Source organism: Clarias gariepinus, chromosome 7 (assembly GCF_024256425.1).
Source record: "Clarias gariepinus isolate MV-2021 ecotype Netherlands chromosome 7, CGAR_prim_01v2, whole genome shotgun sequence".
Classification (NCBI taxonomy): domain Eukaryota; kingdom Metazoa; phylum Chordata; class Actinopteri; order Siluriformes; family Clariidae; genus Clarias; species Clarias gariepinus.
The window spans coordinates 30514059-30530671 of NC_071106.1; the positions used below are offsets into that span (position 1 = coordinate 30514059).

At 39.7% G+C, this 16613-nt stretch overlaps 1 protein-coding gene across 1 annotated transcript in view; it reads right to left on the reverse strand.

Annotated features, from left to right (window-relative positions):
- abcc5 (ATP-binding cassette, sub-family C (CFTR/MRP), member 5) overlaps positions 1-15832 on the reverse strand; it is a 31328-nt gene extending 15496 nt beyond the window's left edge. The window contains exons 1-5 of the mRNA XM_053500831.1: positions 15741-15832; positions 13814-13986; positions 4353-4501; positions 3913-4068; positions 1575-1719 (exon numbers count right to left, since the gene is read on the reverse strand). Coding sequence (XP_053356806.1) covers positions 1575-1719; positions 3913-4068; positions 4353-4501; positions 13814-13933 — 570 coding nt within the window. The 5' untranslated portion in view covers positions 13934-13986; positions 15741-15832. The remainder of the gene's footprint in view (positions 1-1574; positions 1720-3912; positions 4069-4352; positions 4502-13813; positions 13987-15740) is intronic.
- Between the last annotated feature and the right edge of the window lie 781 nt (positions 15833-16613).

The window sequence follows — 16613 nt, forward strand, 5'->3', positions numbered from 1 at the left end:
AGAGACTTGCCGTGTCACCATGGAGGGACAGTGACAGAAGCTCTCCTTGTAAAGCCAGTTAGCCTAGCCTCCTGACGCACCTTGAGTAAACTGGTGCTTTTGCTTATCAATGCCGTACAATCCGAATTTGTGACACAAAGAGCAGTAGTGGATAATGATGCAGATTTCTTAAAATTCAAAATGTCTCTTTGGTTAGTCAGACTTCGAAGAAGAATTCATTTGTTTCAGTTCTGGGCACTCCATAACACTTACAAGGTAGTTTGGAATATATATTTAGAATAAAGTTATGTAGTGTTACAGTCAAATCTCTAATGACCTCATAATATATATACGTTACTGTATGAATGTGGGCTTAAAATGAATAAACACTATATAAAGGAAAAACAAAACAAAAAATGTAATACGTAAATGTAGTAATTCTCGTTTTTGGAACAAACACTAATGTCTTTAAGGAAGGCATAAAATATTTGAATGTGAAATATTTTAGCTAAGTTGGTAAGATGGACTTTGATTGTCTTAGCCAGATAAATAAATCTTAAAGAATGAACATTGGGGAAAAAAATCACAAGAAGAAAGCAATCGATCAATGTCTTAGGTGGCTGATTGCATTGTATTAAAGGGAAAACTTTATACATTCCATTTTCATTTTAATGCACTTACATCAACACAGCTCTAAATACGTCTTAGGTCATCTCAGCAAATGATATATATATATATATATACCGAGATATACAAAAGGTCGACCTAAACATCTGATGTACTCACCAATGCCCCAGCAAGTGCTGTGAAGAACCCAGAAGTAAAATAAAACGGAATTGCCCTTGAAGTGAGTAAGCCCTCCTTAACAACATGAAACATATCTAGAGGGAAAGAAAAGTGGAAACCTTTCCAGGAATGCAATATAAAGTCATAATACGTATTCCAAGAAGTGCAAGAAACTCTTTTGGCCAGGGGGAACAATGTAAGTATGACTTTTTTTTTGGTCTTTAAAATCCTACAAAGAAAGAACCCTGTGATGGAACTAAGAAACTTCAGAATCAGACATGGTTTAAAAAAAAGAAGAAAACATTTACTTGCCAGTTTTGAAAGGAAAAAATAGATAGAAAATAAAGCAAATAAATCAAACAAAAGAAAAGTCTGCAAAATCTATTTCATTTTTCAAGCTAATCCCAAAAGTATATATCATATAACAATCCCACGGGTTGGTTTTGACATAGCACTTAAAAGCACTAAATAAATAGCACTACATATAAATGAACCCATTATCATAATCGTATTTTGGCAACCACACTTAAACACAATAATGGTAACAGCTCGGGTAAATCTTATGACACAGTCCTATCATCCTATTCACTTTCCATGCCCCGTGAAAACACTCACCTTCGTGTTTGACCAGAAGGGGCAGGCTTCGGTCAACCCCAGAGCTAATGATATATAGAAAGAGAGAGTGATAGACAGCAAAAAGAGAGCGAGAGATAGGGAGGGAGAGAGAGAGAGCGAGAAAGAGAGAGAGAGAGAGAGAGAGAAGAAAGAGAGAAAAAAGGAGAGGCAGGAGCTGAGATGGTGTTACTTACTGGGCCACAGAAGCCTGCGAGCTGAGTAAACATGAGGCACAGGATAGACAGCAGTAATCGGGTACGACAGAACAGCCAGACAGCACGATGGAGGGAGGCTTGGTCCCCTCGCTCTTTCAGCTCCTTCTCCCAAAGCCCTGCCAGCCTGCAAACACACAAAGTCACGCAGTCGGTCTAAACAAACAACCTCCTTACATCAATTTTCCACATTCTGGATGATCCAAATGATCTGAGACAGGTTATGGCTTTTCTTTAACCATTTGTGTTCACGAAAAACTTTCAAGGGCTTTGCAAATTCACAGGGGTGTCTGGTGTTTCCCAGGAGCTGGCTGAAAACAAAGATCTTCTGCATTCAGGTGGACATCTGGAAAGTTTAATCCAACACTGTGGAGAGGATCAGGAAACATCGCCCCATGGGCCTGCACTACCCTGCTCATTTTATCAAGTTTACAGACACGGACCGATGGGACCCCTTCCAAAGTCAGCCATCATCATAATTGTGCTCCAACATTGGCATTACTCAACTGCTGCTGTAACAAACCATCAAAATACCACCGGGCATGATATTACACGAATGCCCTTATATAGCCCCCAGAAAACACCAGCAAGCTATAGAAGAGGAAGTGGCCGAAATCCTGCAAGTTGGCATTATCAAAGAACCTTCTAGACCCAGGACCTGGCTCACTGTCAAGGTGCCAACAGTTTGAGCCTGGGTTATGACTTTCACACTTCAACCACTTATCAGTTTTTGAAAAATTAGGCATTACCAAAAATCGAGAATTGACTGCCAGAGGAGAGGCCAGTTCACCTTTATTCATAACCTGACAAAAGGTTTTTGGCAGCTACCGCTAAGTGATAAAGCAAAGCCAAAATCAGTGTTTAGCATAACCACCAGACACTGAGTTTTCCCCTCATCAACAATCTAAAGAATGTTGAACATTGTTGTGGAGCCTCTATCACTTTGCAGCAGCCAACAGTGTAACACCTCACAAAGGTCCTACAGGTGCTCCACTGGCCTTGGGTCACAGACAGTCTCTTACACCGTGAGAATCTTATCTGAAACAGACCCAGACACGGTTGTTGGGCTATTGCATTGGCCACAGCTTGCTAAACTCGCAAGGAATGAAAAAAAAAAAAGAAAAAATTTGAGGCTATCTGGGAATACACTTGGCTCACCACCAATATACAAGCACATGCTTTTTGGAAGTTGGCTGGCTTTTAAAAACTTGTCTGGTGCACAAATCCTTTCTGTAGCATTCCCTAGGTTCAGACCTGACCAGATAGAGTGGGTAAGATTAAACCAGACTGCAGATTCAGTGCAGCATTCCACGCCCTAAAGATGTGCCTTAACATCTCCCTAGTGCTCCACAAGCCAAACTACAGCGTGCCTGAGTGCAATCCTCTCCCAAGTACTGCCAGAAAAGTTCCTTTACACAGAAAGTTAAAGTTCACCATCAGAAACATGGGAACTTTGCGATTACCTGGCAGGATACTGATTTACATTAATGACTGATGAGATGCCCTTGCAGTGAATGGAAAAGGCAAAGAAACAAATCCTAGAATAACCCATTGGTTTCTCTCTTCAAGGCTTCTCATTAGGATGAGGCAACCTGCCAAATTGTTCTGAGCTTCCAGGAAGGATAAAGTACAATACCTCAAATAAACACTCATTACAGCTGTGGTGAGCTGAGGAGCATCTCAGGACATATGAAACCTTCAATCAAACCTTTGGGATGATGGGCTACATTAGCAGAAGAGCAAGAACAGAAAACTGAAGAGTTTAAGACTGAAAAAAGGATCAGTGAACTTTAACTGTCTAGACTGGGTAAGCCAGGGGAGAAGCCTGTGTGGTCTTCTGCTGCTGTAGCCCATCCACCTTGCCGGGCAGCTCAAACCAATGTTGCTCAACCAGCAACCAGGCCATGATTTAAGTTGCAAAGATCGACTTTTGGTCCCTACTCTAAATGCAAAAAAATGAGTGGGGCGAGTAACGAGGGGCCTGTCGAGCTTTATGTCAGCAACAATGGGTTTACTCCTCACCCAGGTCTTTTCAACCAGTTCTTCAGAGAACTACCCTTCTCCAGTCCTTTCCTCATTGTGGTGTTTTATCAACAGAATTAGTCCCAGTGCCCAAGCTTCACACCATTATAGAGACAGCAGAAACAACATTTCATAATGGTGTCCCACTGGGAACCCAGTTAGACTCTGATGTATGCAAAGCTGTCTAGACACATTAATATCATAATGCGCCTCATTGCTTCAAGACTATGAAACTTTGATCAAGAGTTAGCCTAATGTATACAGAGTAAAGATTCACAGGGATTTACAGTATACTGACCGTTTGCTGTTGGTCTCACAGTTCTCCCACCGTGATACAGCCCAAATGTCCTCCAGCAGGAGCTGGCCCTTCGCGTGGGCCATTTTGGCCAGCGGCGTGAGCCAGCTGAAAGTCATAAAGGAGAAGAGGCCGGCGTTGTCCACGGGGTGCTCATGTCTAGAACACAGATTGCGAAGATATTTAATGCACATGAAACAAGTTATTCATTAATTCATGGGAAATCTTCCTTTGTAACTATAGAAACAATAACATATTAGAACAAACCCATTCATGGAAATGATGCCTTACAGGCAGCTCTACTGTTAATCAGTTAATTAATGAACACCTTGTGCTACAATGCAAAAATGACATTCATGCACGGAGCAGCAAAACTCTTCGGTTCTTGGGTATTGAGTTGCAGGTTGACCTTCCTAATACGTAGTAACAGTCGCGTGGCTTACTTGCTGGTGGAGCGGAAGGGCTTAAGGACACCGACGCTGTGGTGGTACTTGCTTCGGCCTCCCTCCTCGTCCAGTTCTTTAGCGTGAGCGATGCTGCCTCCGTCCAGCGGGAACCCGCCTTCGGCCCGGCCTGCTGTCTCCAGACCATCCTGACACACGCAAAAACAGGGAGGAGTGAGTCAGCAGTTTTTTCTTCTGCATCAGAAAAGAGTATCATTGCACTAACTGAACGAAGCAAATAAAGAAAAAGGAAGTGAACAAGCGTCTGTAAGCAAGTGACGGGTCATATGTTAAAAGCACGTAAGAACATGACTTGGTTCTCATAAATAAACAGCTCACATGGCAAAAACTGTATGTTTAGTCACAAACACTTTTCAGATAAAGGATCATGAATTTTTTATTCTCTCACACACACACACACACACACACACACACACACACACACACACACACACTTCCTTCCTGTGCAAGTTTGGTTTAACAACTATTAATTACACCACCCTTTATTCCGTTTCTCATTTGGCCAAAAATAAAATGAACACAATTTTGCAATTAGCTCAAATTAAATGCACATGTATCGATACTAGTTGAATCTGCATGTCACTCAAATCACTACACAGTGTAAAATTGTACATCAGAAGTGGCATGGGTCATTTGTGGAATTTAAATGTTATTTAGTGCATTTATTTTGTCACATGCACATACTAGTGATGGGTCGTTCATGAACGATTCATTCTTTTTAAACGAGTTTTTAACGTGACTCAGAAGAACGAGTAGTCTCGGAGAGTGATTCGTTCATTTTCTACTGGGCGCAAATCACCGCAAAACCTCTGTAGGTTTTGTACAGGAAACAGAATTGAGCGATTCTTTCTCAATGACTTGTATACTCCGAGTCGTTCGTTCTTTTGCCACGTAACTCCGATAGACGCTATGCGGTGCAGGTTCAAAAGAACGAATGACTCAGACTGGAAGATATGAGAGGTGAGCTACTCATTCTGTTTATCATAATATGTCCTTAGCTGCATTGTAATATTTTCCTTACTGGAACTATAGCCACAATTTGTGTATGTAGACGTATTGGGGGTCTTTTTATTGCCAATCCAACATTTTTTTTTAATTTTTTTTTTTTTTTTATTTCTGATCAAAAGAATGAAATGAACTAAACGACTCGAAATAGATTCGTTCATTTTGATTAACGAGATTCAAAGAACCGAGTCACTAAAATGATTCAAAGTTTCCATCACTAGCACATACATACAGTATTCTCCTGTTTTTCGCATCATTCCAAACTGTTAGCTATAAGCTTTCCTCATTTATTAGCGACATTAGATTCACACTTGCATCACATAGTAAAAAGAAAAAGCTTTAGATGGCGAACAGGACACTTTTTGAATATTATAATTATAACAGTGAAGGTACAAAAACTATATAAAACATCAGGTTAAACAGCTACATGTACGGTTTATATATTTGGTGAGATTTTATATCTCTGATCTTGAATTTCTCCTTTGATTCGATCATTTTGTGATGTCCAAAAGTATTTCAAATGTCCAAATGTGAAATTCAACAAAATGCTTTAATTACATTCTCAAAACTTTCAAGATAATAAGAATAATTTGGGTTTTTTTATTGCAATGTATTTGCTATACAACAATAATTTTTTTGTATAAATTCCTATTATTCTTCAAAACCTGCTATATTCGGCTAGACATAGAGTCGAAAAAGTCGTCTGCGGTACCCTGGCGACTCTCGCTCAATGCATGCCTGCTTCTGAAACAAGTGACATCATCTGATTTGTGCACAGGGAGAGCTATAATACTATAGTAGCTGCGTTCTGATCTGCAAGTAGTATCCTGCAAAAGTGTTAAGTACGATTTGAAACTGCAGGGAGCGAAACTGCTCGGTTTAAAGGGAACAGTGAGACGGTGGAGGGAACAGTGAACAATGGTTCATCATTATGCAGGAAGTGGACGAGTTACATTTCTAACCAGTCACTGAGCCTCGCTGGAGTGTGAGAAAAAAATTGAAGCTCTAAAAGGGACTTATATATTGAATGAGACACTAAATGATGAAGACTAAAAATGATGTTTCTTTGCACATGGCACGACCTTTTTGGAAGAAACAATTCCTTATGAAGAGCATCCTAATTATTGTTAAATAAAAACTAGCTCAAACAAAGACTTAGGCTCATAAAAAGGATTTGATTGTTTTTTCTCTCAATCTTAACTTGGTTGGCTTTCATTTCGACTCTGGAGCTTGAGTAGTCCCAGTCTTTGGATTGGCAATGACCGACTTGATTACGGCTCCAGTTAAAACAGGGCATCATGTCTCACATGTTTCAATCGGATACACTATCATACACACAATTGGGTTTCATTTAGCGTGTTTGCACTTCTGAGATGACCGCCACTTTTAAAAGAGGTAGCATAAGTTTAGACGCCTTTTTAAAGGTCACATATTCTACTCTTATTTAAGCTAGATTGCAGAAGTCTAAGGGTCTCCAAAACTTGTCTGGATTTTTCTAGCCAATTGAAACACAGGGACCAGAAGTGTCCATGTCCAGGAGGCTCGTTTTCCGGAAAGGCACTGTAAAGGACAGTATAAAGCAGAAGAAGCATTTGAAAAACTTCGAATGTTTTTTAGGGACGGCTGGACTGGACAATCGGCTCTAAGAGACTGGAAAGGTGATATGAGAATGAGAACTTAAGTTGGCGGTAATGCAACGTACTGGATTCCAACCGCAATTTAAACAACAAAGAAAAAGAAGAAGAAGATTAGCTAACCTAGTCCATCCTAAGGGCTAAAGGTCACCTTAGCTCTTAAAAATAGCACCCAGACGACAGGAGGACTGAACAGACCTGGACAGAACGGAGCATAGAGCCGGTGTTCGTAGAATGTGAGGTCAGAATCGGGGGTTAATCTGATTTGCTTGTTTAAGCCGGGGCTAATACAAAAATAGAAAAGGCACAAACAGCACGGAATGTTCTTATGTTTTTTTTTTGGGTGTATTCATGCACACCAGAGAGCCATCTGAACTCTTAAAACTGATTAAAACTGACTTTTGTGGAATAGGTCTTTAAGGCAGCGACGCAACAACCCTTTACAAAGCTTCTGCACAGCATACAACAGCATGCCTTTAACTGATGACATTTTCTAATATATACAGTATATATATATAGCCCTATATATAAGGCTAATTCTAAAGACTACAAGTTTCCTCGACCTGGTTCATGCATCACAAAGCGAGTCATGGTTATTTTTAAAAAAATGACAGACGGATACGTTTCTCTGTCACAAGGACCCTTCACACAGCTAACGATCCACACAGCCAGTGGAAAGGAAAGTCTTACACTGCATCTTTCACACACTGCTGATGCTAGAACTAATTTCATCAGAGGACACGTTATGGCCGTGTGTATGCAGAAGTGAGGAAGAGGTGATGACTGGGGGAAAAAGACCAGGAGAAAAAAAGATAGTTCCTGTTTCCACCCTGAAAAACAAGGGATTTATTCTTCTTGTAGCACAGCAATTAGTACATTTTTTTATTATTTATTTAGGAACCAAATGTCATACGGTAATAACTATGTGTAGTTATATACAGTTTATGTTTTGATGCATTAACAGAAGTTTATTGTGCTTATCGGGAGTTCAAGTCAAACCGGGAGTAAAACTGATTTACATTTACAGAAGATTTCCAACACAGCACAGCGGTGAAACTGTAAAAACATTTGATTGGTGCAAACATTTTACAGAAGTCCGTGCATGACGATCCTGGCTGAGGTGTCTCTTAGCACACTGCAGTCTTTCCCATAAACATCCAGCGAGTGGAACGCCTCATGGAAAGATAACTTGTCGACAAATAGTGGAAGAGACACATCTGTCTGTGAGAACTGTACACACAATCGTTCACAGACACTTTACAGGAACTCGGCTGCCACATCCCCCCATACAGTCCTGATCTCGCTCCAGGCTATTTCAACATGTTTGGGAGTTCCTGGGAGGCCAACTTTTCAGAAATCACTGGAAAAAAAACTTTCTACCTTAATAGTATCCAATCACTAGTGAAATGCAGGGATAAGAGCATTAGTGTAGCAGGGAATTATATAGAGAAATACATGCAGTAACTGCATTCTGTTATTCTGCACCATCAAAGGTCCCGGTTTGACTTGAACATAGCTGTTACAGACTATGAGCGTGAATGAGAAGAACTGGGTACGTCATGAGCCGGTCTGATGAGTGCTTCGGCAATTCCGCTCCAAGGATTAGAAACGGATACTGCCTATTGTTTTCATCAGAGAAAAATTGTAATTATGATGATGATTATGATATTATTCTCGTACAGAGTGTAAAGGACGAACGATAAGCTGCATTAAAAACATTCAGCTACCTCAGGAGTGTAATTACTGGCACACACACAAAAAAAAACCTGCCTACCTAGGGAGGCGACTGCTAAATTAAACGCAAACATCGATGGTACATAAAAATACGTATAGCAAGAGCTCCTCTTATACCACAGCAATTTGACATCTGTTACTGTGTTTTCTTTATTAATGAACAACACGCTGTGAATCATAGGTAGATTGGGGGCGCTAGTGTGCGAGCGTATGGAGTAGACGTGTGTCAACACAGCTCCTCTTCGTGATATTAATAATTTCTTATTACATACCAGATATAAAAAAAAAAGGAAGGCCAGTCAACCAGTTTTATCTCTCTGAATCGCCGATCGACATAAATGAGCTGTAAGGTTAGTCGTGTCGAAGGCAATTCAATCTAAACTTACTGCTAGCCATAAAACTAAAGTTAGCTCTCCCTCTGTGGCTAGCAAATGAACCCGCTCGGAGTCTATGTGCTATGGGACCAGGGGTAGCTCAGTGGTTAAGGCATTGGACTACGGTTCAGAAGATCCCAGGTTCAAACCCCACAACCACTAAGTTGCCACTGTTGGGCCCTTGAGCAAGGCCCTTAACCCTCAACTGCTCAGATGTGTAATGAGATAAAAATGTAAGTTGCTCTGGATAAGAGTCCTAAATGTAATGTAAATGTGCAAAGAGCTTTGTAAAGAGTTGTCAGAAACCGTTCTTCGCGGCTTTAACGAACGTTTCGATGCAATTGAGGCATTTTCCGGATTCAACTTCTGGAAAGGAAATGTTCCGAGTTGACCAACACTACTAACAAACTCAAGTTTACGACTTGGAAGCACGCTCCCGCAGAAACAACATTAAAATTGTGGGCATTCCAGAAGGAGAAGAAAGCGGCAAACCCACAGAATTTGTCTCCAAGTTGATTACGCAACTGTTCTCAGTGGAACATTTCCCAAAGTCTGTGTCTGTTGACCGTGCTCACCGCTCGCTCCAACCAAAGCCGGCTCCGGGCGCAAACCTGCGCACTATCATGGCGTGTGTTCACCATTATCAACAGAACGAACTGATCATTCGCCTCGGTAGACAACAACCTCTGGATTATAACGTGAGGGGAATTTTCATCTTCCCCGACTACACAAACGAGGTATTGATGCAGCGCCGGGGTTTGTGGAAGAGAATTATTCTCGTGCAGAGGTTGTCAAATAATATTATATATATATATATATATATATATATATATATATATATATATTTTTTTTTTTTTTTTTTTTTTTTTTTTCATTCGTGGCAAGTAAGAACTGGTCGTGTCAAGTGAATTTTTGAACTGGTCCAATTCATGTTAAAGATGGAAGTCTTCAGTTGAGTTCAATATAATATTTATAGGCTTTACAGTACACTGATGTTTCACAATCTACAGCTTTAGAATTTTTTCTACATCACTCAAGACGCACAATGTTTCATATCAGTATAATTGTTTTCTTTCAGCCTGTAACTTATATTACTTATATAACCTATATTGTTCAATTATTTTATACTGGTATGTATATAGTTTCTTTTCATCTTCATGGAGAAGTTCTGTTTTTATAGGTGTTTAAGGTAGTTTTTGTTCTTAAGTAGTTTAGTAGCCATCGCCCAGCAGCTCCTTCTGTTCTGATGAAAAGAGTGGCGTTTTGCCTGTGCAGGCTTTTGATATTGTGGATATATGTTGTCTTTGTGTTAGAGTTTTTATTTTATTTTATTTTTACCTTCTTTCTTGAGTTGCATGATGCTGCCACGAAATCACTTTGGTTTACTGGAACGTCAGGGGATTGGGTCATGCTATTAAGGTTTTTAAACACCTTACAGTAAGTCCCTTTCAGCAGATATAATTTTTCTACAAGAAACCCATATTAAAACTACAGAACAACGAAGATTAAGACGTAACTGGATTTCACAGGTTTACCAATCACCCTTTACTTCCAAGGCCCAAGGCGTTGCCATTCTCTTTCGCAAAAACGTTCCCTTTCAGCTGACTAATTAGCGCACAGACCCAAATGGAAGTATTATTCTGGCAGATTAACTCAATCCCTGTTACTTTCCTCAACATATATGGTCCAAATTTTGATGATCTATTATTTTTTCAAAAAGGTTTTTAAGACGATAATAAAACAAACATTATAATTGGAGGGGACTTTAATTGTGTTTTGGATCCCTATTTAGACAGATTATCCTCTTGTCCCCCACCCGATATTGCATCACCTCAAACTTTAAATAATTCGATTAAATCAAGCGTCTAATAGAAATTAAAAGCATCCTTCCCATGCTTGAATCAGCATACCAAATTTCAAAATCTCCATTAGAGTTAAATGAAATTGTGAAGTTTAAATATGAATATAACTGCATTTAACTACTAGGTCAATCATAGAATCAAATCACATTCAGGCGTTTTGCTCACCAACCCTAAGGACATCAACAACAGGTTTAGAGAGTTCTATAGTGACCTCTATTCCTCTAAATGTAATGTCACACAACCTGACCTAGATATCTCTTTCGCCTCTCTGGATAATCCAAGGCTCAGCGATCTGGCTCGGAAAGAACTGGACTCTGACTTTACCAAGGAAGAACTACTTTCGGTGATTAAATCACTTCCTTGCGGGAAGTCTCTACAAAACGTCGACAGAAAAGTTATTACAAAGGTGCTGGCAAAGTGGTTAAGTAAATATCTTACATCTATTATTCCTCCTGATCAGACTGGGTTTATTCCAGAAAGTTTTTGCTTCTTTAATGTCAGACGACTACTTAATACAATATTCGCAGATCATGGCAAGACTAATCAAACAGCTATTATATCCTTAGATGCACAGAAGGCTTTCGACCAGATAGAATGGCCATATATGCTTGATTCATTGCGGCGTTTTGGCATTGGTGAATTATTCATCTCTTGGGTAAAAATAATTTATAATAGTCCTGTATGCTCAATAATAACCAACAGTGATAAGTCAGTTTCATTCCCTCTAAATCGTTCGGTTCAACAAGGCTGCCCTCTCTCACCTGCTCCTTTTGCTATTGCCTTAAAAATCAGAGGTCACCTAATATTGAAGGCCTAACAGTGGGAGGCACTGAAACATTAAATAGTTTATATGCTGACAATATACTGTTATATCTGCAAAATGTAGGAAAATCGGTTCCTAATTTGTTGGAATTAATTCATTAATTCGGTAGATTGTCAGGTTATACCATCAACTGGACAAAGAGTGATCTCATGCCACCGTCGGGTATCTATAGCCCAGGTTTAGACAGTATTATTGGGCTGCTAATGCAAGAGCATTAATGTATTGGAGCACCTGCAGCACAATGGATCATGCCCCTGATTCCCCTTTATGGGTAAAAATGGAAGCTAACTCAGTTGGTGACTCTTCCTTACAGGCCTGTTCTCTAAGCTGGCTAAACCTAACACTCTTGCTAACCTAAATTATACAACAAGAAGATCTATCAGCATTCTCAATCAGATCACGAAGGTGCTCAATATCCCCGAGACTTCAGTAAGAATCCAATAAACCCTAAGATGCTGTGCGTATTGTGTTGCTGGTTGTTTAAAGGTCCTGTCAAGTAGCGCAGCAGTACAGTGCTTACTCTATCATCCGGAGATCACGAGTTCGATTCCCGGGTGATGCTGTAGCCTCCTGCAGCTGGGGGTCAGGTGAGTGCTGATTGGCTCAGAGGGGAGGGATAGGAGGCGCTGTAGTGATCTCCCATCAATCGCGGCTCTGAGCCAATCATGGGCGTCCGCGAGCTCATGCATGCGGAAGGAGTGGATTGCGTTAGAAATCAAGATGTGGTCGGCCGACATTATGTGGTTTGGAGGAAACACTTTTTAGTCTTAGGTAGTTGTAGAGTTGATGGGGAATGCCCAATGACGGGTGGGAATCGCCTTTAAGAAAATCGGGAAAAATCCCCTGGGAAAAAAAAAGTGTGAATAAATTCTGACAATAAAAATAATAATAATAATAATAATAATAACAGGTTACAGGGAAACAGGTTATCACGTACGTTACAACAGTCTCTTTCCTTCTCGGTTGTTATTAATATATTAAAAAAGGCAAATTCATCTGCGTTAGATTAGAGAGGGGCCAAGTTTTCAGGAAGAATATTACTTTCTCTTCGCCGTCAAAAACAGCAGCTCAGGTATCTGCTAACTCATGCATGTTGAAGGCGGTAGACAGCGTTTTTTTCTAAACATTCTACGCTCTGTGTGCGTGATTTCAGAGAAGTTGATCTGATAAAAAAAAAATGTCTAGGACAAAAAGTTTCGCAATAGAATAGAATTCCACGAAGCACTGATGCCTGTATGACCTTTAGAAGAAAACCGTTGTCTTACACAAAGTGAAATGAACAAAATGCTTTGCAGCAAAAAAGAAAAGGAAAAAAAACCCAGGACGTTCTGCATCCCTGGCTTTTCTGAATGAAAACGCATTTAAAAAAAAGAGCCTTTCTGCAGTGCCAGGACTGCCCCCTGCCTTTATTGTCCCTCGCTCCCTCCTTACTCTTTCCTCCTTTCTAAAATACAGTCACGTTGCACAGCCGCCTCAGGCTAGAGACAGGGAGGGGGCGGGGGGCGGGGGGGCCGACTTATCGTTTGCCAAGGCTGCTCTATGCATCACTGTGACTCTGCCATGCCATTGGAAATCGCAGCCAGAAAGGGACGGGCCTGGGTTATGTAAACAACCGAGCACAGCAGAAAGAAGGCAGCCAATCAGAATCCGAGCAGGCAGCCCCGATGGAATACTGAACGGTGGGGAGAGAGAAAGAGAGAGAAAGAGGTAGAGGTAGAGAGACAGGCTCGACTGTGCAAGACAAAGAAAAAAAGGGCGACACAAGACCCTTGCCTAACATGCTGACAAATCGCTGATTGGCGAAAGCGGACAACAATACCAGGGAGGGACACGGTGTCCAAACACAAAACAAAACAGCTGTATGTTCTCTAGAGCTAATGGCATACGACTGCGTCAGCAGCAACCCGCATCCCTGAAACTGTGGCAAACTGACAACACACAATCAGGCCCAGACACAAACATGGCACCGTTTCAGAAGCCCTTTAACAGATCAACACTTCATACTGACCTGGACATTAGCGAGCTGATAGTGGTCCACTTCGTTCGCTGGTAAAACCTCTCTGGAAGGAACGGCCCTGTACGCAGGACCTGCTGCCAGGCTGTCCTTTCCCAAATCATGTTCTTTCATCTTCTATTAGCAACCATAGGAGCGCTTTACTGGCCTCCACTCTGAGCTTTTATCTATATCCAAGTCATTGTAGACAAAAAAAAAATCAATTGTTATGTCAAGATTAGTATGAGATCTGTCTGTAACTACACAGATTACTTACGGTTATTTAAATATGCCTTCAACTTCTAGGTCATATACTGTATCATAAAGAATGACTACACAGTATTAAATATAATGTATATAGTGACATAATAATATGTTTAGCGACATAATATGTAATAGGTCTCTAGGAATGAAATGATCCTTATTTGAGCCAATGGGCATACTAATATTAATATAACAGCATACGATATTAGTAAGGGATTATAGTCTATGTTATTATGATTGCTTAAATATAACCAGTGCACCTGCAATTCGTTCAGAAAGTGGTGCCGAGCTTGTTAGATAATTCTGTCGATCTATTATATATATAAATATATATAGGGCGATCATAATAGGTTTAGCAACATAATTATATGTAATAGCTTTTAAGCCAGGAAATATAATATTAATATAACATGCAATATTAATAAGGAATTACAATGTGTTATTTTGAAAAGAAAAAAAAAAAAGGCGGCCAAACTTGGCACCACTTTCTGAATATGTATTTTGCACAGACACCAAGGTTTAGTTTAGTTTTACTCTAATAAGGCCTTTTAAATATATATACATATATATATATATATATATATATATGTGTATATATATATATATACATATATATATATATATATATATATATATATATATATACATATACAAAATGGTATCTGAGTGTATGCATTTGTAATCATTGCAAATGCATATGCATATATACCATTTAATTCATAAAACATGCTATTTTCTTAGCACAGAATTGTAAGTAATTGAACAATAAGAGAATTATGTTCTGTAACAGACATCTGTCTACTACTACTGCTAACACTCCTACTCTTCCTATTAATATACACATTAAAGTATTTTACTAATTCAAAAAAATCTTGTATTGACTGGTCGATCCATTTCACTTGCACATCTAACTGGTTGACAAAATCCCCACAAAACAATGAGTACATCTCATTAAACTGATTAATGGATATTTACGGTAACTTCACTACTGTTTAGGGTACAGAGGATGAGCAGTTCACATGAAGCTATGCCTGGGCATGCAGAGAAACAATAAGTGCAATCATCTCACAAATATGTCCTGTTTTTTTTTTTTCCATTCTGCTTCCTACATTACAGTATTTAAAGACATCCTCTCAGGCCCAGCAGGACAAGCATATAATAACCATGTCTAAGGGGAAGTTCCTACAGATCATGCATGAGAAACCTAGACTTCCTCATATAAAGCACTGCTGTCTGATGTAAACACCTGTAATCAGAGATAAGGCATTTATTCCCGTGCAAACACCATGATCAAATCCAGGGACATCATGAAACGCTTCGTCTCTACTGCAGCAGTCAGAGAAAAGACAGGCGTATATACAGTACAGTACACTACGAGCTTCATGGCATCTTTAGACGGGCCGGTTACATTGTATTACAATGTAGCTATTAGAATACATCTGACAAATCCTCAGCGACTGACATATATCTTATATAATAAACCCAGTACCTTACACCTGAGTATTATAATGCGTTATAATATTTCTTTATGATGCTCTGTAAAAAAAAAAAAAAAAACATTGCCTACCATCATTGAAGCATCGTTATCAAAAACAAAAAGCTGTCTAATCCAATTTATATTTATATTTGTACTGTTTATTGGGAATAAAGCAAATACATGACCCAGGAGAAGTTTTACCTTCGAGCTTCGCCTTGACGATCTGCAGATTTCGAACAGCAGGAGAAAAAAATAAGTCGGTTATAAAGGCTTTCTAGCAGCGCTGTTAGGACCAGGGGTATGATGGGAAATGTAGTTTCTGTTCCGATAGAACGCGCGTAAAACTCCGCGCTGAAAGACTACAATACCCATGATGCACCAAATCCAGGAATTATCGCGAAACAAAAACAGGATGAGCTCGTTACACAAAAACATCTTCCGTGTTTTCATATCGTTTATCTTTGTAATCGATGGTCACGTTAGATGGAGCACATAGTGGATAAAGAGAGAGATAGAAAGATAAGACTTACTTCCGTGTGGTGACAGCTTTTAGTTCCTGTACATCAAAAAAGGCCTTTTTGTGAATAAAAAAAAAAACTGGTCACAATGTGTGTTTATGAGGGCACAGAATGTTCCTCAGCGACAAAGCACCAAGGTTTATTGTCCAGGCCTAATTTTAAACTTAACTCCAGGCTACATTTTGCTTGAAGTTTGTACACCGAATGTCAATGTTTACAGATGCAGGTGAAGCTCGAAGATTTACAAAAATAAAAATAAATAAATTTTGCAGATGCAAACAGTGCATGTTTAATAACCACTTACTTCAGCAAGGTTAAAAATAAAGCCTCGGGATAAACATACGATTTTCAATTTATCTTTATTGATTTAAAGCATCCATGATCACCTTCGCACCACAAGGTTAAAGCACTTCTCAGCATAAAGGTGTAAAAATCATGTATATAACCCCATGTAAACACCGAAACAGGACCAGAGGTTTCATCCCACACGCCACTGTGCGACATCCACGCAAGCACCAGTGATGACGGCATAAAAACTTCTGTCCAGCTTTCCTTT